Source organism: Onychostruthus taczanowskii, unplaced genomic scaffold, assembly GCF_017590055.1.
Source record: "Onychostruthus taczanowskii isolate IOZ18803 unplaced genomic scaffold, ASM1759005v1 scaffold10, whole genome shotgun sequence".
In the NCBI taxonomy this organism is placed as follows: domain Eukaryota; kingdom Metazoa; phylum Chordata; class Aves; order Passeriformes; family Passeridae; genus Onychostruthus; species Onychostruthus taczanowskii.
This window is the reverse complement of record NW_024496526.1, coordinates 5,696,149-5,719,442: the sequence shown is the minus strand read 5'-3', so window position 1 is coordinate 5,719,442 and position 23,294 is coordinate 5,696,149. Positions and strand designations below refer to the sequence as shown.

Sequence of the window (23,294 nt, the reverse complement as noted above, 5' to 3'; positions counted from 1 at the left end):
CCCTCTCTTCAGAGCTGAGCTGGTTACCTTCAAAGGTGTCTGATCTCTCTTTCTCACATTGCTCTGGCAAAAGTTGCTCCCTTCCAGATGCATTTTCACTCCATTGTAACACCACTGACCCTTTCCACGCTGAAAGCACTTCATGCTTATCGAAGTAAACCACTTCTTATTCACCACACTGAGGTCCACAAATCCCACCTAAGGATTTGTCTCAGGACACCCAGAAGGCAGGAGCTGGGGTCAGATGTGCAGCCATGCCCCCAGGAGGTTCGGGAGCCTGGCGGCTCAGGGAGTGCTGGCACCCACCTGTCCTTGACTCTGAGGATCAGCTGGTGGAACCGGTCCACGTGCTCGAAGCTGGCCTTGTCTGTCACCGAGTAGACGATGAGGAAACCATCTCCAGTCCTCATGTACTGCTCCCTCATTGCACTGAACTCCTCTTGGCCTGCAGTATCCAGAACTAGGACAGAAGAGACAAAGGTTTTTAATTACTGTGGGGGACCTGCAGCTGCTGGCACCACTATATGTCCTGTGGCCTTTCTGCCTCTGCTGGGCTTCCTCAAAGACAGCAAGATGTGATGAAATCAAGTTGGATTGACAAGGGAGTTTCTGTCCCAGACCTCACTCATCCTTGCATGCCTAAGCTGGGAGCAGGGGAAGATGACTATGTGGATTTCATTTTCCTTTTCCTGTACCAAACACAGATCACTAAACTTGGAGAGTTGCTCCTCTGGCAAGATATGGCTCAAAGGATTTCACAACCCTCCCAACTTTTCCCTCTCCCAGAAAAGAAAACCCAAGACTGGAAGATTAGCTAAAAGCAGTTTAAATGTCAGGGATAACCTACAAAATGCATGGTGAAGCAGAGCCGGGACACAACACAAAGTAACAGCTACAAGCATTTTCCTTTTCTCAACACCTGAATATTGTTTCTAGACAATTTTGTCCTTTCAGAGCCTTGGGGAACTCCCCTTAAATATTTAGTCCCAAATGGTGTGCTGATACTAAGGAGGTAACTAAAACAGTTGGAAAAGCTTTAAGTGCCTTGCACATCCAATACAGTGATCACATTTTGGTGAATAAATCCATGCTCAAATCCCCTAAAACACCTCAGTTGTGACAGCCACTCAGATGCCGTTCCTCACTAGATTAAACTTAATGGAATCATAACCCACTGTCTTGTAGGGGGTCCCATCACTTGTGGAACAAGCTACCCCAGCCTTCTGGGTAAACACCACATACTGATACACAGATCAGTGCTAGTTCCTGAGCCCCAGCTTTGTGCACAGCCAGGATTTTGACTGGCAGGAGGAGGGTGCAAGAGGAGTTCATCAGTTTAGGCTATGCCAGTACCAACATGGGGTGCACTCAAAGTGCATCAGCTGCTCAGAAGTACTAATCCTAATGCATCGTTGTACCCCAGAGGCAAACATGGGACCTTCATGATGACTGGGAGCATTTTCACATCCCAGTCGACTGGGCTGGGTGGGAAAACTGTTTTACATCTGCTGTATAGCCATAGTGTAAACATCTGCTGCCCACAAGTAATGGGGAAAGCCCAGGGTAGCCATGGATGGAGACAGTGGCAGGAGCATACTGCTGACAGAGCAGCAGGCTTGATACAGGTTTGTCTAGTCTGAATGGGCCCACAGACCCAGCAAGGTGTTCCCTGTAGGGGGAAGTGCTCAGGCTGCCCCAGTTTCCAGGTGGGGCCATGATAAAGACCACTTTGCTGCATCAGCACAGGTGGACATGCTGCATGTCACAGCACAGCCCACAAGCCAGCCACACACCTCCACTGCATGTCTGGAGGAGAGACAGCTACACTGGAAGACCTGGAGACCTTCTTTGGTGCTGGCAGGCCCTTTAAAGCCTTCAGCCTCATTTGTTCTCCTGCCTTAGCTGGTGTGGAATGTCTGTTTTCATGAGATCTTAAGGTAAAAGGAGCTTCCAGGCTCTTGCAAAGACCCTGAGATTTAGGCTTATTTGTCAAGATTGTTGGAAAGTCACCTGAATCTCTTCATAGCCTTTTATCCTGCTCCTCCCCTATAAATCTAGGAAAGAAGGGTCTCAGCTCAAACGCATTTCAGCTATCAAGGACTGCACAAAAAAAAAAAAAAAAAAAAAAAAAAAAAAAAAAAAAACCAANNNCAAAAACCACCAGACAAAAAAAGAAAAAAAAAAAAAAAAAAAAAAAAAAAAAAAAAAAAGGAAATAGAAGACCCAAAGAGACTGCATGTGCTGGTAAATTTCTATGCCCTGGGCAGAACTGCTACCATGGAATAAGGCCAGGGCTCTGGAGCTGGGACAGAAGAGGAAATTAATCTCTCCTACCTGCCCAACCTGTATGGAGAGGCTGGGCTGCCCTCATATGACTCCCGCAGCAGCTAGACATGGTGTCAGAGCAGGGCTGAGAGCTGACAGCCAGCACACAAACCCTACTTGTGGTGGAGTGGGAGAGCTCCACGCTGAGAGCTCAGCTCTCCTGCCCTCCCTCCCCCTGAGACAGGGCAGGTGCCCCAGCACAGGCTGTGGGCAGGAAGGTGGAGATGGATGTGCTGTATCCTGCATGGTAATTTGCTTAGGGACTTCCCCTTGCTCCGGCACATTTGCAAACTTCTCATGAAACACAAAAGAAGCATCCAGCTCTGCCTTTGCAGCCATCAACCCATCCCCTGCTGCTGCCCCTCCAAAGCTCTGCATCCCCTGGGAGAGGGGGCAAGCCCTGGTGGGGGCTGTGGGGATACCCCATTGCATGGGGCTCTCCTACCTTGCCTGGATCTTGGCCATCACACTAAACACAGGCAGAGCTGCTGTGTCAGCAGCTGCTATTTAAAGGGAATTCACTTGCAGCATTGATAAAAAGGTGAGCAAGTCCAGGCAGCATTTAAAATGGCAATTTGAAAGTGGAAGTAAAAGACACACAGCAGTGAAGGTTAAGCTCACACAAAGTTAAGAATTGTGTATATGGCCAGAGAAAGTCTTAACTTTAAATGTGCTCTTCATCAAGGCAAAACCTCATCCTAACATTTCTGTGCTTTGTGAATTGTAAACAACAGAGGAGAGGGATCTTGATCTTTTGTAGGCAGGAAAGGACCCCATCCTGAAAGGCATCAACACTGAAAAGGGCCAGATGTAAGTGGCTTTGCTTGTGGTACCTTTGCTTGTGGTATCTTCAAGATAACTCCTACCTATAGAAATAGGACAGAGCAAGGAGAAACCTTAGGAAGGGGTAGCTCAGATGGTGACTGGCTTCCCAAAGGGATGAGAAGATTTAGCATGTTAGCCAGCATTCACCTTCTTTTAAAATTCCTGTTTCTATAGACAGGATGCCAGAAGACAGAAAGAACCATGAGTAGAGAACTGTACACTTTAAACCACCAGCTGCCCCACTGGCAGCACCTAACTGCCAGCATGGAAACAAGGACCAAAGCACAGTGGGTTTCTCCTACCTCATTCTTCCAAGAACTGAAATCAGACTCATAGGCTGCACATAGTCAGAGACTTCCAATAGAAAACTTCGTGAATTTCTCACAAATTTGACCAAAGAAGCAAGGAGGAGCAATTATGAAAGCATTTGGGTAAGCTGAAGGAGAGAGAAGCCAAGGATGATGCATGATGTAGAAGCAGACATCCAAAGAGGGCAGAGCCATTTAGAGCTATCATGAGACCAGCTGGAGACTAAACTAAGAGCAATTAGGCCGTGAGAGCCCAGCAGGGAGGTCTCCTTCTTTGCAGGTAAGAGGTTGCTGAGTGAAGAGATGGCGTTTTCGACTTTCCAGTGGATGTGACCCCCAGCTGCTGTGATGAACTCCCTGCTAATTGAATCCCTCCCCTTTAGAGCTCTCCACACCATTTTTCTGTGAATCCTGATGGGTTATGCAAGAGTGCAGTTGCCTAGAGAGCACTTCTGAGCAGGCACAGGAGCCCAGGAATACAAGGGAATCGGTGGTCCAAAATAGAAGCCCTTGGTGCTTCAAGGTGTACCGTGTGGCAATGTCTCTGCAACTGACAGTGCTCCAAGTGCCCATCCAGGGACAAAGGCACTTGGTGAATCTAATCCAAGGGCAGAGACACACTGTGAACTCTAAGTCAGCAATAGCATTGCTTTTTCTGGAGCCTAGGCTGGATTCAGTTCAAACACACCATTCCCAGCCTTTGAGGAGCTCAGATCTGGTTGTGCAGGTGAGCTCTTCTCTTTTCAAATCTAGGCAAAATTTCCTCCTACATCTTCAGCTTGCCAGGCAGCTGGGTGTACAGGTCACCTCAAGAGAGTTTTTCCGCTGTCCATGGCATCTAGAGGGGATAAAGATGAACTGACAGGCACGTCAACCCATTTTGTGTCCTTCAGCCTTTGGGTTTCACTGCCCTGCAGCTTGACACCTAAGCTCATGGGAAAACTGAACTTGAATTGCCAAGTCAAACTAACAAGCCTCAGGCTGAGGAACGCCACCTCCACAGTCTGTGTCTTCCATCAGCAGCACCGTGGGAGAGGGCACTCCGATCAGCCAGTGGCTTCAGCTGAGGAATTGGTATTCTGGGCACTGCACAGATGGGGTACTGGGGTCACAGCTCCTATTCAGTATCCCCACAGCCCAAGTCACCTTGAAGAGGTGCCCTTGCCATGTGCAAAGCAAGGCAGATATTTCACTCGGTCACTCTGATGCTTCTGCTCCTTCTCAGACACAGCCATGCTGCCTCTGGCATGACAGCTTTCCTCAGCAAAAAACACATGATAGGAAAACACTGGGGCTTTTATGAGCCCTTCTTCTGTGCCCTATCTAAATACACCGATATTATAATATAGAAAACTCAAGTATTTGAATTCTTGCCCTTTCTTTAAGCAAAAAGAAGACTGGCTTCCACATCAATAAACAGACTAAAGATGCAAGCCCTTAAAGGAGCCCTTTCTCTAACAAAGGGCAAGTATTCAAAGCCTTGTGTTTTCCATGTTGCAACACCAAAATTTTCCTGGCAGGAAAAAAATCCAACTCAAGACAACTCGACAAAACCCCCTCTTTCACTGTTGCAAAATCCCAGCAATTAAGGGAGAGGAAATACTGTACACACAAATAAAATAATGCAAGTACAAATTTAACTTGAATTTAAATACTCTCAGTGATGCTACTCTAAATTAACAAAAACAAGAAGAAAGTAAGCCACAAACAAACCCTTCTGCCTGCAAATCTGAAGTGACCTTTGATCTCCCTCTGGCCTCATGGCTGAGTTGATCTCAAGTTTCCCCAGAAGAAAAGCAGACAGTGTGCCCAGGGATGACTAGCAGCAAAAACCTTCAACAAAAAGGGATGCAAGGGGTAGACAGGTGGGAAGGGCAGATAGAGTGTGGGGGAAGGAACAGAGCTTGGTGTGAGTGCACAGGAGTGCACACCAGGCTGTGCAGGTCCAGCCCAGCACAAGGATGCCCCAGGATTAGGAGGAGGTCTTGGGAAGAGAACTAGAAGGGAAACTGAAACTCAAGAGCAGAGAGACAATTTCTAGGCTGTGAGAGTTTCATCAAAATCATACCAGGGAAAGAAAAGGGAAGAGAAGGGAGAGCACAGCTTCCTTTCATCCCACACAATTCCTTGTTTGGCTCATACCAATTGGCACAGCCCTACTGACAGCTAAGAGTTCAGCCCAATTCCCCAACAAGACCAAGCCATGTACTTGTGGTCATCTCTTCATCTCCCTTTGCTTGCCACCTTTTTATCTGTGTGATGTATGAGCCATAAGGAATTCTGAACCATAAGGAACTTTTTGCCATATTAAGGTATTCCATTTTTGGCTTCATGCCCAGGTTAATTCCAGACTGGCATTTTGCAGCCACACCAAAAGAAATCCTCTGCTACTTGCTAAGTTAGCCTGCACACAGAAAGGAGTGTGCAAAATTAATCACAGCAATGCAATTGAAGCAAGAGCTAATCAAAGCAGATTAACCCTGGCCCTCACTTAATTCTGACCTCATGTCTGTACAGCACCTATGTGCATTTCACCAAGCACAGCACTGTGCTGATTTCAGCACAACCAGCAGGGAATAAACTGAGATAACATATGCAGAGAAAATTGGAAGCTGGTCCTAAAGTCTCTTTAGAGTGGCAGCAACCAAAAAATGGGCGACCCACAAATCGCCTGTGTATCTTTCATTCAGGTTAAGTCCCTCTTCCACTCTACAACACTTGTCTTCCGAACGCTGCGTTGATGGTCTTCCAAAGCTGGCATAAGGTCAACAATAAAGTGGTTTTGTGTAGTGTGGAACAAGAACACAACAAACACAGGTCCCACAGTCTTCTGGGAGGCAGGGAACTATCACAGACAGCTCTTGGTGAGAAAAATAGAGATGTGCCCAAGCCAAAGAACAAACAAGTAAAAGAAGATTTTGAATGTAGCTTTTCCTCCAAGATCTAAAATAAACCCCTATTCAATTTCAGTCTACTTTCATTGAGAGATTTCAGCAAAAGAAAAAATACAAGTCAAACATTTCATCATGCAGGCAGTAAGTGCTCTTGAATAAATGTGGGTGAAGGTCTTCATGGAGGGAAGCCAAATGCTTTATGCAAGCTGGCTAGCAAAAGGGTTTTTTTTTACAACATAATGCTGGTGCAGTTACAAAATGCTTGAGATGCTTTGTACAGAACTGCTCAGGCAACAGCCTGGAAAAGGGCTGTTTCCTTTTTTTAAAAGTTTTTTTTTAAATAATCACTGTTTCTGAAAATTTCAAAATTTATAGAGCCCCTCATGCTATATCCTTATTTGGTTGTTCATGTTCCAAAACTAGTTCCTATTTTGGGGATGGGCAGCTGCTTCTGCCCACCAAGCACTGCATGAAACCTCAGCTTGTAAAGGCTTTGGTCATAAAGAACAACTGGAAAGTCTAGGATTTATCATGATGCATCTTGACCCTACCTATCATGTTTGTCCCTAATTTTATACCAGAAGTGATTCATGTAGCCACAGCAAGAGCAGCTGTCCCAGGATATGGTGACCTCTGAGAATAGCCTAGATCCAAACCCTGTGACAGAGAGCTGAGGCAAATGACACAGGTGTTAGTCAGTCCTGGTGCCCTGTTTCTTCTGGGCAGATGGAGAAGGGTCACATCCTTTTTCAGGCAAGAATATTGCCTTTCTTCCAAAATTGTGATTGTTCAAAATCTCAAGTGGTAGGAAAGAGAAACAGCTGCAGTTTCACTTCTCTGGCTGTGAAGCATCTGTGGGCACACAAGCCCTGGAAGTCAGGGATTCCCAACATGCCATTCAAGGCCACAGCTGAATTCTGTTCAGCCCAAGTACAGCCACTAAGCTCCATCTGAGCAAAAGAAAGGCTTTTTCATTAAAACAAAGGGTTAAGTTTCTGCTCATTGGAAAACAATTTCTTTCACCACTCCCACTTAGATCAGGTTAGGTTGGGTTTTTTGTTGAAGTTTTGTTTGTTTGTTTTGTCTGAACAAAAATTCCAAATATTCAGTAAAAGATGCCTTTTCTACTTTTCAGTAATTTGCAAAGCCAAGGCTGTTTCAGCCAACACCCACAGGTACAGCAGCTGGTGTGTATATATATGTATGTATATATATATATATATATATATCAGAACATGGGGCATACCAGTGAAGATAAAGGTCACTCATTTTACAGGGCTGGATTCTGGACTCAAGATAATAAATTTAATTTACAGCAGGACTGGATTTTTCTTTTATACAGGATTGGTATTTAAAAAATAAAGGTACATGTATACGTTATGAGATGAGCAGATATCTCTAACGCAGATGACAAGAAGAGACATCTCAGCACCAATTTCACAAATACTGCCTCATATCAACTGTTAACATATTCAAATGAGCAAATGTTGGCAAGATTAACTTGTTTTGTTGTTTGTTAGTTTTGGGTTTTTTTTAATATTGAATAAAAGCTGTTCTTTTAAGGACTTTGTGGCCATTTTACTGACTAAATTGTATCTGATAAATTCTTAAGATTTATCAACTAAGATCTCAAGTTTCCAGACCAAGCTAACAGTCTTCATAGCAAACCCCAGCAGCACCCATATTCCACTACTCATGACAATCCCCCAGCTTTCTGTCCCCACACACCAGTGACACTTATGCAGAGACACCAAAGATCTTGCGCACCTTTGTGACAAGAGGGTGGAGGCAGAACTTGGCCCAAGTGAAGCTAAATTGAGTTCAGTTATGTTAGTGGCCACATACATGAACTTGGGTAATTAAGACACAAAATACTTGCTTGCTTTTAAGTACAACCTAATTATTCTATAAAGCAAAACAAAACTTAGAATATTTAAGAGCCAGATTCCCTTTGTAGCTGTGGTTAGTCTGCCTCATGCAGCACAACTGAACAAGCTGCAACTTTAGGTAATACAGGGCTTTCTCCTCACCTGCTAATCATGGTGGTTGTCTTTTTTTTTTTGTTGTTGTTTGTTTTTTGGTTTTTTTTTTGTTTTTTTTTGGGGTTTCGTTTTGGGTTTTTTTGTTTGTTTGTTTTTGTCTGTGTGTTTCATTAAAAAAAAAGTTTTTTTTCAAAGAACTGAAAACTCTCGGTTACATCAGAACTCCAATTTCCTACATATATTTAAATGAAACAGGTAATTAAACATGAAAACATCACCCTGAATGACTGGATTTAAGAGCTGTAATGATTCTCCACTGTCAGTGGACAACAGTTTTGATTAAATATTCTTTCTGGTTATAACCCTCACTCAGTTCCCCACTCACTGTTATTTCCCAGGGGATAAGTTCAGCCTCAATGAAGTATCATTAGCAATAGCCACCTGGCAGGGCTGTAATTCACTGACAGCAGAAGCCTGCTCCAAATGCAAGTGAGGATCTGTAGGTTTTCACAGGCCTGCAAGAAACATTTCTGTGCAGAACTGGAACCAATGCAACTGGAAGCAGAAGCTTTGCTGGAGACCAGCTGCAGACCATGCACTGCAGCTCCAGATCCTGCCAGCCCACAGCAGAGCAGGAGGGACAGAGACACAACATGCTGTGGGAGACACTGAGGTATATTTGCATTGTGCTCAGCTAGAAGGGAAAGGGGATCATGAAAGCAGCTTGCTTACCATCAAGAATTGCCCACTGCCCATCTATTTCCGTGTGCTTCAGGTAGGAGTCTTCAATAGTTGGGTCATAGTCTGGCACAAAAATCTTCTGGAAGAACTGAATAGTGAGAGCACTCTTGCCCACACCACCATCTCCAACAACCACCAGCTTGTACGTGGGGAGGTTTTCGCTGGGAACAGCGCTTGTAGCCATGCTTCCAGTGTGCTGAACCTGCTGGAGGAAGAGATCATCTCCAGTCACTCAGCAGCAACAAGAGGGCAATATGCACTAGGCAGCTTTCCCCTGCTGCCTAAGAAGTGAGAGTGAAGGCAGCTGTGACATCCAAAATTCTTTTGGAAAGGAGCAGCAGCACCAACCCTGCCCAACAGCCCTACTCCAAACTCAGACCTGGCACGTCAAGTGCAGACATCTCCACCACTGTGCCTTGTTTGTCTGCAAGCACTGCTAATTGTCACCAAATGCTCATGCAACACCTATGCCATTGAATACCTTTCCTACAGGGGCTGGGTCCACACAGCTATGACAAAAATCACCCTAGCTCAGTGCACCTATCAAGATCCCAACAGTTTCCTGTTGCCAGGAAATCCCATTGATAAGTCAGAGTTGTGCTATTCCTCACTGCTTAACCCAAGGTATAGCAAACATTTAATGGTATGTTACATCCTAGGGCCAGATCTGCAGGCAGAGCTGCTAGTGATGGCTAAAACTGGAGGTAAAGGTCCAATCCTGGCTCAGCCAGCAGACAAAAATGCAGTTAGCTGCTTTCTTCTCTCTCACTTTCAATTTTGAGAAATAAAAACAAGAAGGCAGCAGGCCAGGAACAACAGGTGGTTTTTGTTTTGCTTTTTTTTTTTTTTTAACCCCTCAACCCTGCTGTGGCAGGAAGGCTGGTTCCCAGCAGCATGGTCACACTGCTCCCCTCACCTCAGAGCTGCGTCCTAAAAGAAAGATGAAAAAAATCCCCTGGCTGAAACTTGGCAACAGCACAGGTATGTGGAAAAGGGAGAAGAGGCAGCCATTGCTGACTGGCCCATTTGAACACTCAGCAGAGGAAACTGCTCATTTAAAGAGAGGGCAGACCGGAGGTTCTGTGCATGTAAGTGCCCTCCACCCACCCTTGGGCAGCAGTGATACTGACTCAGATCTCAGAGGAAACAGGTGGCGACCTCCCAGATCTGAATGACCGTTGCATTTTCTGGGAGGTCTTTCACACACTTAAAGAGAAAATTTAAAAAATTTATCCTAACGATAAGGCTGAAAACAAGGCAGTTGATTTTCTTGGTATCGGTTTTCTTGAAAATACTGTTCAGTGCAGCAGCAGTGGTGGCACTTTCTGCAGGCACCTGCTACCAGACATTCTGGTTTTGCTGGTGCCCTTTGGGCTGCAGGCACTGGCTGGAGTCAGCACTGAGGTGGGACCAGGACTGCTCTGAGGGAACCTCCATAAACTGTTGGCTCCCAACCTGTATCCCCACCAACCCACACAAGCTTTTGGAGGCTTTCCCTATAACCCTAAGGATTTCTTTTTCATTAAAAAGACAACTTTAACTTTTTGATTCTCAGAAACCACCAAGCAAGTCTGATGTGCTTTGTGCACAGAAGCTGATTGTGCTCTTGTCAAAACACAAGAACATAATCTCCTACTCCATGTTAGTTTCTGATTTCTCTAGTCCCTTTCTCCATAATCATTACTTCAGTTCAATCCAAAATATTGAATCATAAAAGCACTTTTTACCTGGCAAACCTGGGGGTCTCATGTTCTTTCAGTACACTGGAGACCCCATACCACCTCTAAAAAGAAAAGCCCATAAGGCAACAGAGGATGAGATTGCTGAGTCTAAGAACAGCAAAGGCCTCTTGTCCAAGTTGAGACCAGCCAACATTTTCAGAGCAAGAAGCATGATCAAGTCTGCTTGTTTCTAAACCACCTTTGGAGGAAATTCTTGAGAATAGCAAGAATTTCCACTGCAAGCAACACCTGCTAGATGGGGAGAAGACCAAACCAGCTGAGGTTTCAAACAGTCTCACTGCATTTCCTCACAATAACCCCAAGGAAAAGTTTCTATCTTTGAATAAGCCACTTTCTCATATTTATGAGACCACACATCAATACACAGCAGGCTGGGCTACTGAAAATCCAATGAATTTCAACTAAATGCCTTATTTTTGCTTGAAAGACCAAGTTTTATTTCTGTGTAGTTCTTCTTGGGTCAGAGGATCCTCACAGACTTTTTGAGACACAGACCCTGTCTAAAGCTCTGCCCCTCCTTCCAACACATTTAATGACAATTTTTTGCTTTGCCCATGGCCAAGATTTCACCCCATCCTTCTTTACACACAGAGCAGCTCCAGCCAGGCAGAATGAAAGACTGATTGTTACTGACATGGCGGGGGACAGTCTGTGGATGTGAAAAACATACTCCGTTTGTGCACGATTTTTGACCTCCTCACAAAACCACAAGCTGCTGCTTGGCAACAAGTATTACATTTTTACTGACATTTTGTGCCAGCCCTTTAACCGACTCCTAAGAAGCCTCAAGCTTATCTTGCATGAAATGCTCCCCAAAGTGCTAGGATAATGTTTAGCCCGTTGTACAAACTGTGTCTCTGCCCAGCATGCTTATCGCCTGAATCGAGGCATTTGCTTCCCGTTGTTTCCAGAAGTTTGGTCATGCTGTGTGTCTGAACCACCAGACTGAGTGCTACGTAGCCTGGGGAAAACAGCAAGAACTGAACTGAAAAAAACCACTTGAAAAAGAAGTCAAGAACTGTAGGCTGGCTTGTTGAGCACAATTCCCTGTATTTTAGGTGATGCTAGCACAACAGATGAAAACTTCAGAGTGTCAAAAGGCAGCCAGTTTAGATGTTTCTGCAGGATTGTTTCTGCTGCTCATGGAAACACTCCTCTTTCTACTGAGCTGTCAGGTCCCATGCTCCAGCCATGCACGTACATAACGAAAACCTTCCGAAAGTCAAGCGCTTCCATCCCTCTGCCCCTCCATCTGCCCTAATAACCAAAGCATGAAGACAACTCATGCCTTGACAAGATTATGAACTTAACCAGCTCATGATTCAAACCTTTAAAACAACATATATCATTTCCTGGAAAAGACTAAACACTCCCCCAGTGTGCACAGAGCTACAGGCAAGTGCAAAAGACTTGGGCTAATTTTCATGTGTTTTTGGCAAGAGTACTGACACAGTCCTCCTCAGATGGGAGCAAGAATAAGCGTGTTTGCTGTAGATCTGACTGAGAACAGTGAAGCACAAATGTTTTTATCTATTGTCTGAATACAAAGCAGCATGTGGTAATACACTAATAAGGTCTGATGATAATCATCTTACAATTTATATAGTTGTTTATTTTGAAGGAGCCAAGAGAAGGATCCATACCCTACGCTGGCAAATGATGTCAGGGCTCTGGTTTAGTCACTGGAAGGAGGCTGATTTATACAGCCATTTATACAACCATCTTCATACACACTGGCAAGACTGGCGGCCTGACAGCACAAGCCAGTAATGCCGAGAAAATCAGAACTGTGGCTACTTCTGAGGTAGGTGGATGGGAAGAAAAAAGAAACATTGGTTCAAGGGTGCCACTGAAGCTGAGCCTCCTCAGCAAAAATTATTTTCTTTTAGGAAACTGTATAAAACCCCATTTACCTGTCTGGACATGGAGGTGGAGTGGAAGGGCTGAGCTATCCCCTTGGAGCAGCCAAGCTACATAAAAACACCAAATTCATCTTAGTTTGTATGACAGGCCCACAAAATGTAGGTAGTGTATCTAATCCCCACCCTCATTACAAAACTTGCCCTGAACGCAAGTGGGTCCAAGCACAGCTTCTGAGCAGAATTGTGGCCACATAAGACAATAATAAAAAATAAAATGGACCCCAGATAGTTGGTATTTGATGTGCTGGCATGCCTTTTCCTGGTTTCTGCTCTGCTGTCCTGGAGGCTGAGCTCCCAGGGTGAGGCCTTTACAGAAGGTCAGCAGGCTCAGAACCCAGCCCTGGATTTGTAGGGGAGGTTAAAGACACCAGCTCCCTGACTGAGAAGACCAGCATGACAGTGATTTACAGTCTCCATGGCAACATGCAACACAAATTGCTTAATTCTGTTATGAAACCTCCAAGAAAAGCTACAGCAGGGCCTGTGTGGGAACTACCAAGCTCCCTCCTCCTCTGCTGCAGCTCTCCAAAGCAGAAAACTTTAGGGAGCTGATGTCCAGCGTGCCACAATTTAGCACATACTAATGTATAGGCACTGATGCTGATGATTCCATCAACCCATGGCCAAGGCAATTTTCCTATCATCAGCTTGTTTTGGTCCATGGCTCCTCACCCATGCCTGACAGAGCTCTGCATACCTGAGGACACCAATCTCACCTGAGGAAGACTATCAGCCACCGAGGCTGCGAGGCTGCCAACTACTCCTACAGTTGCAATTAAGAACTCTTCTTCTGCCCACAGCTCACTCGATTACAGCCTTTTACCCAGCCACTTTGTAAGCATTAGCAGCTCCACGCAGTGCCTGCAGGGCTGAAACTCTACAAAATCTGAACACTTCCCTCTCTGTTCCTCTTGCAGACTGCTTGCTGCAGCCACACAACCACCATGACACACCCAGAGACGCTAGCCAGGTACCAAAATAGTTCAGCCTGATGTGTTGTAGGCAATCCCTTGGGCTGGGAACTACCAAGAATCCTTGAAAGAGAGGACATGCCCTTTTACGAGGCTGCTACTTCCCTTGAGTCATGCTGATCAGGACTGAATGAACTTCAGGAATTTCTCCCACAAGTAGGCATGACCATGTCCCAAGCCATCAAGAGCCAAAGGACTCGTAGGTGTATGAAAAAAACCTGCCAATTATTATTAAATAAAGATAAGTAACTTTTAGCCAAGTTTTCTCCAGTCTGTCAGATTTCCTTCCCAGTCAATGCCTCTGAAAGGGCACACTGAACAAAAGCTGGACTGTGTTCCAGTCTTCAGTGGGAAGTCAGCATGGAACAGATCTGTCATGTGGGAAGCCAGAGTCTGATGCCCTTTGTAGCTCTGACATTAGGTTTTTCAAAACACAAGTGAAATTTCAAGTCTCTGAGGTTTTCTGAGAAGGCAGATTCTAACAGGTGCTCCCAGCTCCCATCAGCTTCTGGATCTGATGGAGCCCAGCACCTGGTAAGACCTGCACAGGAAATTACAGGCATTTCCTTTTGGAGTAGTGATCAAAGCACTATCAGATTGCTACTAAAAAGGAGCAAAAAAAAAAAAAAAGGAAAGACTTAAACCAACTGTTGTTTAAAAATAAATTCCTCTACACCAAGCAATAAAGAGCTGCAATTGGCTGGGCTTTGAATGTGGGGGGATGTAACTGTGGGTCCTGGAAGTGGCCTCACCAATTCTCCTCCTGTGCAAAAAGATGCTGTACCCCAAGTGTTGTGTTCCCTGAACTGCTCACTGGCTTCCTGTGCCAGCCAGACCTTTTCTCCCTCTCAACCCAAAATTGCATCACCTCCCCCACCACACAGATGCTGCTCAGATTTACTGTAGGAGAACGAAAATGCACCGGGGGAGTAATGAAGCACTTGAGATTCACACAAAAGGCAGCTAAAGGCAGGAGCTGCCTGATGAATACTTGGTAGTTATTTCAGGAAACACAGAATTATAGCCTGAACAAATAATAATAATAAAAAGCAACGTCACTGGAAGTGGCTTAGGTAGTAGGCGGTCCCCCACCTTCCCCCTCTGCAAATCCCTAAGTGATGTAAGGAGGAGCCCTTGCTGTGGAACTGAGCAGCAGCTTTCCCTGGCCAGGCTGGGTGCAGGGACTCACTTGTTTTTACTGGGAAGCACGTGCTTGTCAGTGTCCCAGTCTGTATGTAAGAGCAGCACAGCATGAGTCAATCACATTGACAAATGTCATCCAAAACCAATTCTGTTTCCCTCTCCCAACTCCTCCTCCACCTCCCACAACAGCTCCATTAATCTTCAGCCTGTTTCCCTTGGTGACGTAGTGCCCTTTTCAAAATACGTAAGAGTTCTGTCACTGACAAACCAGCAGTCAGGTGCAGATGCCAGATTTTTTTTCTGTTATTACTAAAAGCAATACTTCAGTCAGATTTGGGTCATTTGTACAGTTACAGCTCTGCCACTACCAGTTCTGTAGAAGAATCCAGTTATGCAACCAGAAAGCAGCTACACAGGATCCATTCCTTTATCTCTAAGAACTCAAATAAAACTGTATTGTTGCCAGTTTAGAGGTGTCCACTGGAGGCTGATCCAAGCCTTTTGCCAAGGTATGAAATGAGAGCATCCTACTCAGTAACTGGGGTCTGGCTCAGCGACTCTGACTTCCATTACTTCTTGTGTGTTTAAATCCACCATCCCTTTCCTTACTCATTTGTTTCTTAAACCCTCAGGAGACATCAGGGGATGACAGATTCCTGTATTACTATTGCAAATTCTTTGCTAGTGAGGCCAGGAAGGCCTCTCCTATGTTATCATGGAGCCAGTGAAGCTGACCTAAACATACTGCAGCAAAAAAGCAGATTGCCAAGATGTTCCCCTGCCCAGCCCAGGCAGAGATAACACAGCGAGAACAAATTTAGTGGAGGAAGCTGCTTCGAATTCCAATAGCTGCCCTTCCTGCGCGCACAATCCCTGGAAATGGGCAGCTTCCCTCCTAAACATCCCAGCCTGCTGACACACCAATAGAAAAGACCCCAAATTCACTGCCCTGGGTGGTTTTGCTGCTCTTAATACTGCTCAGTGAGGTTTCTGAAGCAATAGCCCAGTGCTTCAGCAACATCCCGTTTGCAGCCCAGATGTTCTGCTGCCTGCCTGTGGCACTGATGCTGACAATGCAGACAGATGTACATAGCACAGCCAGATGTGCACAGCACAGCCCTCCCAGCCTCAACCAGCAGCCCCTTGGGCAGGTGGAAGTGATCCAGGCAACAAATTCCTGTGCTGCATCATGGAGCTGTGAGGGGATCCTGAGCAGCACCAAGGACTGCCCAGCATGGACCTCCTCACTGCTCCACTCTGCCTTTCCCACATCAGCCCCAAAGCCCCTGCCAAAACAAGGGGTGCATCCACCCCTCTGCCCAGCTCCTGGAAGGGTCATTGCCCTGCAGCCTCATGGGCACCATGCTGTCCATGGCTGCTCCAAGGCACAGACTTCATGGCACCTATGGATGGTTTGGAGATGATTAATGGATAGAAAGGGTACAGGGCCACTTCATTCCAGTCACCGTCCTGCAAATCAATCAATGCATTTGGCTCCACATTTGTCTTCCAGTCAGGTTCAATTCAGTATTTAATGCTTTTTACATCTCCAGTGTTGCTACCGGATGTCTTTCAGGATTTAAATGGCTTTTTAAAGACTCCCTTCCCTCCTGGCAAACACACTTTGCATCTCTTAGACAGCTGCAAAGAGCTGAAGGCTGTGAAGTTCCCTGGTAATAGCATTTCCACCAGGGGATGGGTGAATCCTACCAAGTCCAAGGGACAGATAAAGGAAGGAGAGGAGAGTAGGGATCTCCAGGCAATTCACAAATTCTGTCCTCTACCTGCAAATCTTTTCCAAAATTGACTCATGTCTATGTCCTTCCTAGGCAAAAACACTATTGTCGTATATATCCTATGGAAAAAAAGACACATTGCCTGTTCACTTTGCATCACAAGGTTCCCAGAAATTATCTGTGAGCTATGGGGCAGCACTGATGTTTCCGCATCGTTCTACACCCCAAGGCACAGGGCAGGCTTGAAGGGCTCTCTATAAAATTTCCCAGGGTCTTGGATCAAGGACAACCCTCCCAGTTCCCCACAACACATCTAATACTCACAGGTACAGAAGAAGAGAGTATACTGATCTGTAATGTTGGAGATTTAGCAGAGCTTCACCAGCATGGACTTCAGAAGAGGAAGGAACAGCTATCTCCCAAATTTACCCAAATAGGCACATGGCCTATTTTACTTAGAATCTAATGACGCTAAATCCCAGAACTGTGTGGAAGGCTATTCCAGGCATTTCCCAGGTCCATGTCATTACTCTGTCACTTGGAAGACTCCAAGATCTCATCACTGGGCCAGGACCCACAACAGTAATTTTTTCCAGGCTCGTTACAGTGTCTGCCAAGAGCATAAGCCTCTTATTTACGAACAGCATGCTGGGGAGGTGACTCCATACTTGGCAAATCCAACTGCTTGTCTCAAAGAGGAGAGTGGGCAGAACTTGGGGCTGGGTACAGAGATGAGGGGTGGATGCATGGGCCCCTCCTCTGCCTCACACATGGTGATGCAGGGTTTTGCAAAGCCACAGCATTCCACTGAACCTGCCCGAGGACAGGGTACATGCACACTGCCAGCATCCCAGCCATGTGCCAGGCCAGCCCTGCTGCCTCTTTCTAGCCCCTCTCTTTGGCAAACCTCTTGGCTGTCCCTGTCTAGCTCTTTCCCTGCTATTCTCCTTCAGTTCTGTGCCAGCCTGGACACAAACACACACCTTGACACACAAACCAGTGGGCAACTGGCCAAACCACCCGTGAGGAACAGAGTTTACCCTTGCATGACTCAAGTCTACTCTCCTATCAAGTGCCTTCAGCATGCCAGCACTGGAGAGAAGCATGTCATGAGAATACCCCTCAGAAGAGAGGTACCAGGGCCTCAGCTGGTGCTGTTCAGTACCTGCACTTTGTTGTTGAATGCCCAAGGTGAATCTCAGGTGTTGTGACTGGATGAATCCACAGAGCAGCAGCTGAAAATCAACACATCTTAGAAAGCACCCTGTTAGTCAGCTGGCCCAATCCTGTGGCCACCCCTCATCCCCCAGTTTCAGCAGAGATCTGCATCAGGATACCCTAATTCTGGTTCCTTCTACACTCAGCCTAAATGCTCTGCCTTGACTCTTAAGTCATTCAACTTGCAGCCGTGTGGGAGGGTATCTATGTACATTCATTAACACTTCCATTATGCCCCGTGGTTTGGCAGGTGGTGCTGCATTATGGATTTAAACAGTGCCAGCAAGTGAATCTACAGCACTTCACTGGATTTGCATGTGATGGGAAATCATACCTCAAAAGTGTTCTGCACTCTCGTGAAGCAGCTCCGATGAACAAGGCAACAGCAGGGCTCCAACCACCACTACACTGTGCAATCACATCAGTAATTCACCCACAACTTCAGGGAAAGATAAACCCCCTCAAAACTCAATTACCATTGCATGGCAAAAAAAAAAAAAAAACAAAAAAGGGAAAAAGAAAAGAAGAAAGCAACAGCAGATTCTCTTGCCAGTTAAAGGAAAAGAGAGGCACACCCGCTTCTGCCACAAAGCATCTTTCACACACACACCAAACAAGAACAGCTGCTTTTGCCCTATAAACTGTTTTCACATGGGAGAAACACTACACTTGGTTATACTCATTTCAGAAGTCAGCTTTCAAGGTAGTCAGCGCTCCATGCCCAGTGTTATGCCTCCTTCAGTCTTATCAGGCTGACACTGACAGATGTGCAGAAACTGCACAGTCAGATTCCCTGAGGGGATGCTGTCCCAGAGGAATGAGAAGATGTACTGGGCTACAGAGCAATACAGGCAGTGAACACACCACTGAGTCTTGGCAACGGGGCAGGTAAGGACCTTGGATGGGATAAGAGAATAAAGCATCAGTTCAACACTGGTATTGCCACACTGCTTGTCATTTTCTGGGGCTGGAGCACACTCGCCTTTCCTTAACTGTGAGTGGTACTACAGTGCCACTGGACACTGCAGCTGTGGCTGAGTGGTACAGAGCTCCTACCAGTGTACAGAACTTGTGCTTTACCTGAGCAGTAGGAAGGTCACTTCACAGGTAAGGCCACGCATGAACCAAATAAAGCAAAGTAACTGGACAAAGTTTCTGTGTCTAGGCTACTGAGGTAAATCAAGAGCTACCTTCAGAGAAGAATCCCTGGTCCTTCATTAGCTCTTCCAAATCATTGCTTTGGTTCAATTACCCTGCTCTCCTTCTCCTGTTTGAAACTCAGGAGAATCTGAGCAAGGAAACATGTTCATTTTCCTAAAGACCTCGGCTGAAAAATTCCAAAGAAATGTTTAGGTTTTGCTATAAGACCCATTTTTAATTTTCATCCACCACACAGCTCTGAAGTACAGCTACCCTGCTGCAACGAAGAGACACAAAGGTCTCTTCTCAAAACCAGTGGGATGTAGCATTATGTTGCTCTAGCCTTAGGGCAGACCTCATATGCCATTCCTATGCATGTACAGTGGCATTATTTTTAAACACCAAGCAAAGAGATTATGGATTTAGCCTTAGTCTTGGCAATCCATGTAAATCTCTGATTTGCATCATATTTTACATACCAGACTCACAGAAACAGCAAAAAATTTGGATTTGACCCTTCTTTGTACTGCAAAGTTCTCTGCAAGGGACACAGACCCTTACACAGAGTTATCTTCTTTTGCTTCAGCACCTTCAATGACAATTTGGACTTCAAATTTTAAATAAAACACAATTGTAGATATTGGGTTATTTTTTATTTCGACCTAGTGAGTGATAATACAACATGGGGTGACTTACTCTGAAGGCATCTTGACACATGTCTGCATATAAAAATATTTCTATTAAAATCACAGATAGAGACAGCATGGATGGCAGCCACTTGAAAAAAATAAAATAAATGAAGCCCCAAAGCATTAAGGCCTTGTAAGGGACAAGATTACTTTCATCCTGCCACAGCATGTTTCAATTTAACCACTGCATCTCTCAGCACTTTTGGTTCATATTCTTTTAACCACACAGAGACACAAGTTTGGTATACGCCCAGCCTTAGGAAGGGGAAATGGTATTTTGGGTCACCAGTTCCACCCACTCTTCCACTCAACAAGGCTTTTGAAGTGCACCAGTCCCAAACAGGAGCCAGAATACATTAGCCTGGGGTCAGGAGGGCTTGGAGGGCCTGGGGTTGGGAAATATTTAAGGAGTTTTTTGGGTCTAAGTGGCTTTGTCAGCAAGTCCCTCACCTCCTGCTGCCCACCAGGACACCCTGCCCAGGGCTGCTGGCATGTCTGGCCCAACCATGGACACTAGCAGGCATTTCCTCAGCCCTTTTGTCATTGCCTTGAAGGTGGCAGACCTCCAATCACTGACAGAGTTCAGCAGTTCTTCACTGCTCTGGCTGAGACAACTCCTCTTTGTCCCTTCTCACCTCTCAGCTATGCCAGTTCCTCTCCGCCAGTCTTCCCAAGCCCACATGAACTGCAGCTCCTGTTACTTTGCTCTATTCTCTTTTACCCCAAATCAGAGAACTGCTCCCGAAGTTTTGTGCAGTAGAAGGATTTATTCTTATGCTGCACAAAACCAAACAGATGCTTCGACACAGGATATGCCTGAAAACACAGTTTTTCTGCTTTGCTTCGACAGCCTAGCATTTATTTCCATATTCTTGTGAGGCTGGTATGTAAACAACGGAGAGTAACTTGCTGTGCTCAGGAGACCTTAAAATAAGAGTCCTATTTCTCTGTCCTCCTGGATCCAGTAAGTCATCCTCCTGAGGTTCAAAGAGTTTCTGGAACTCATAATTCAAAAATCCATGGAATAAAACCAGGGTTGCTGGAGATCTTTACCAACAGAAAAGTAGGTTGAAACTGTTCTCTTATTTAATAATTCAAATCCCAGTTGCCTAATTAAACAGGCTTGCTACATTGCAAAAAGAATAAGGAATTATATATTCTCTTAGCTAACTTTGCTGATTAACATGAAAGCCTTTTCATGCTCCACAGGCGTTTGGTCCAAGTAAAGCTTTTGAAAACAGACTTAATACTCCACAAGTAAATTTCATGTAACAAAACCCTTGCTGCTCACAGGACTAGGGTGATGCAGCAGCTTGTCAGCATTCTTGTGCTTCCTGGAGCTATTTTGCAGGATGCACAGAAGAAGTGATGCCCAGCAGAGCATCTTAAGGGAGCATTCAGTATCTCTTTGGACCTGCCCAAAGCTCAAGAAAAGCAAATGGTCTGCACAGTTCCTCAAGCCTGACATATTCCCTGTTTGCAGATTAGATGTGAAAGCATCCACAGCATGTGGAGAAAACAGAAGTCTCTCAAAGCACTCTGCCCTTGAGCTACAGACTATTTTCTTAGGGAAGTGCTGCAAGTACCTATTCAAGTCCACCTTGTCCTACAGCTGATCACAACCTCTGGATGCTTGAATTCCAAGCTATGATCCTTCACCAGCTACCACCAAGGTCTCTTCAGGTGAAGTGCACACAGTGGGCTCGGGCAATACCTGCCTTGTTCTCCAAGGGCAGCTGTGTCAGATTTAGCAGGTACCTTAACAGCAAGATCATGCACTATTCTGAGAGCTACAACAGCAGTGTTTGACCTTGCACTGTTGCACCAAAACAATTCACAACAGCTGAGGGTTTTTCCAGAGCACTGGGGCATGTCTCCTCCTGTTCCAAGGTTAGTTAGGGATTCTTGTCCCTACGAAACACCAGCAGCCACCAAACCAGCCTCAGTCTGCAACTGGAGCCAGCAGCAAGCACTACTGAGCCAAAGGGATTCCTTCAATGATCTCCCCCATCCCAGTTCATCACCCTGCAGCACAAGCTCTATGGATGCCCTTATGGCTCTTTCTGGGATTGAATACTTGGGTATTGAATAACTTCCTCCAAAGAGTCCTGCTTTACAGACATATGTTCCCCACCCAGCAAGTGTTGCACTTAGGCTGGTGACACCAATACTTCCATAGCAAGTATTACACAAGACATCAGTAACATATTTTCTGAAGATCACAATCTCTACTAAACTGCCAGCTGTCTATGCAGACCACTCAAGAGCTATCTGGGTATGCCAAGTACAGATGACAGACCCGATAATAGTGTCTGAATGTGTCCAAGAGATTAAACTCCATCTGCATCCTGTTACTTTTGTCATTTGGTACCCCTTCAGAGTGAGTGTTTCAACAGCCAACTGGTAAAGAGCTTGTATCACAAGATCACAAGTTTACAGGAAAAAAAATCCTTTAAATGCTCTCTTGGAATCACCAGGTACCTGAAGACATGATACAGTGGTGTTTTAGTAGTTCTTTAAGTGGGAAGGCCAGTTCAAGAAAAAAGTGGCTGTGATTCCCTCTACACTGATGCCCATTAACATCCTTTTAACATCTTATATTTGCAAGATGAACAAGTATTTGTTTCCATAAACCAGAGCATGCATTGCACTGGAAAACAGAACAGGCTGCAATAGTGTACCACTCAAAACTATATCCAAGGAAGATTAAACACATTCATTTTCATACTGATATGACCAATTCTTAAATAAAAACCAAACAGAAAAAAAAACCCACAATAAAATAAAATAAAGTCCAATAAAGCTGAAGATTTCACTTTAATGATTATTTTTTGCTCACTTCAAAACCTCCTCCTTCCAATAAGTGGATTATACAGAGGATCTGCGGAGCCTCTGGCTGTTGCCAAATCTGCATTTTTGGACACATGGTGCTGTCAGGGTTTGTTCACAGAGTCCCTCTCCATACTCCATTGTTGGCTCATCCACCACTGAAATCCTGATCCCAGTCCTTCCTATAGCTGTGACAGGAGCTGAGGCATGCTGGCAAGCAGACGCTTGGACAGCTGAATTCATTGGCGCTCTCAATCAGATCGCAATTTCATTAAAGAACTTTTAAATAAAACAAACTCCAACATTTGCACTTCATAATTAAGTGGAAGCCAACTGAATTAGTGTCAAGACATGGCATAAGTGAAAGCATCCGAACCCTGGCACCCCTGTGACCCTAGCCAGCTCTGAAAGGAAAGCTCCAGCAGCCTGTACCACAGCAGACCCTGACACTGCATCTCCTTGGGAGCGCAGGAGAAGCCGAGACACGCCAGGCTCTGCCTGCTCCCACTCAGGGCACAGGTACCTGCTCCTGTGGCGCTGCAGGCATGGCCTGGGAGGCACAGCAACATGCCTGCCCTGGCAGCAAGCCAGGAGTGACTTTCCAGTGGCAGAGTAATAACCACTGGGAGCAAGTCAAGCTCCTGCCCGAGCCCAGGGAATCTGACAGCACTGAGCGCTCCCAGGTTTCCCAAGAGGAATATTTCACTGTAACCCACACACAGTACATGACATGGGCCCTGAGCAAGGCACTGCATGACTTACAGCTGACTTCAGCAGGCTTTAGTTTGATCCATAAATCCTCTAGACACTTCACAAGAATGTTGCTCAA

At 45.5% G+C, this 23,294-nt stretch overlaps 1 protein-coding gene across 4 annotated transcripts in view; it reads right to left on the bottom strand.

Annotated features, from left to right (window-relative positions):
- MRAS (muscle RAS oncogene homolog) overlaps positions 1–23,294 on the bottom strand; it is a 38,373-nt gene that overhangs the window by 8,370 nt on the left and 6,709 nt on the right. For 2 of the 4 annotated variants that reach the window (XM_041408810.1, XM_041408786.1), the window contains 2 exons: positions 9,067–9,280; positions 307–460 (listed from right to left, as the gene is read on the bottom strand). In XM_041408810.1, coding sequence (XP_041264744.1) covers positions 307–460; positions 9,067–9,259 — 347 coding nt within the window. In that variant the 5' untranslated portion in view covers positions 9,260–9,280. The remainder of the gene's footprint in view (positions 1–306; positions 461–9,066; positions 9,281–23,294) is intronic. The other 2 variants (XM_041408803.1, XM_041408795.1) reach the window with 1 other exon arrangement.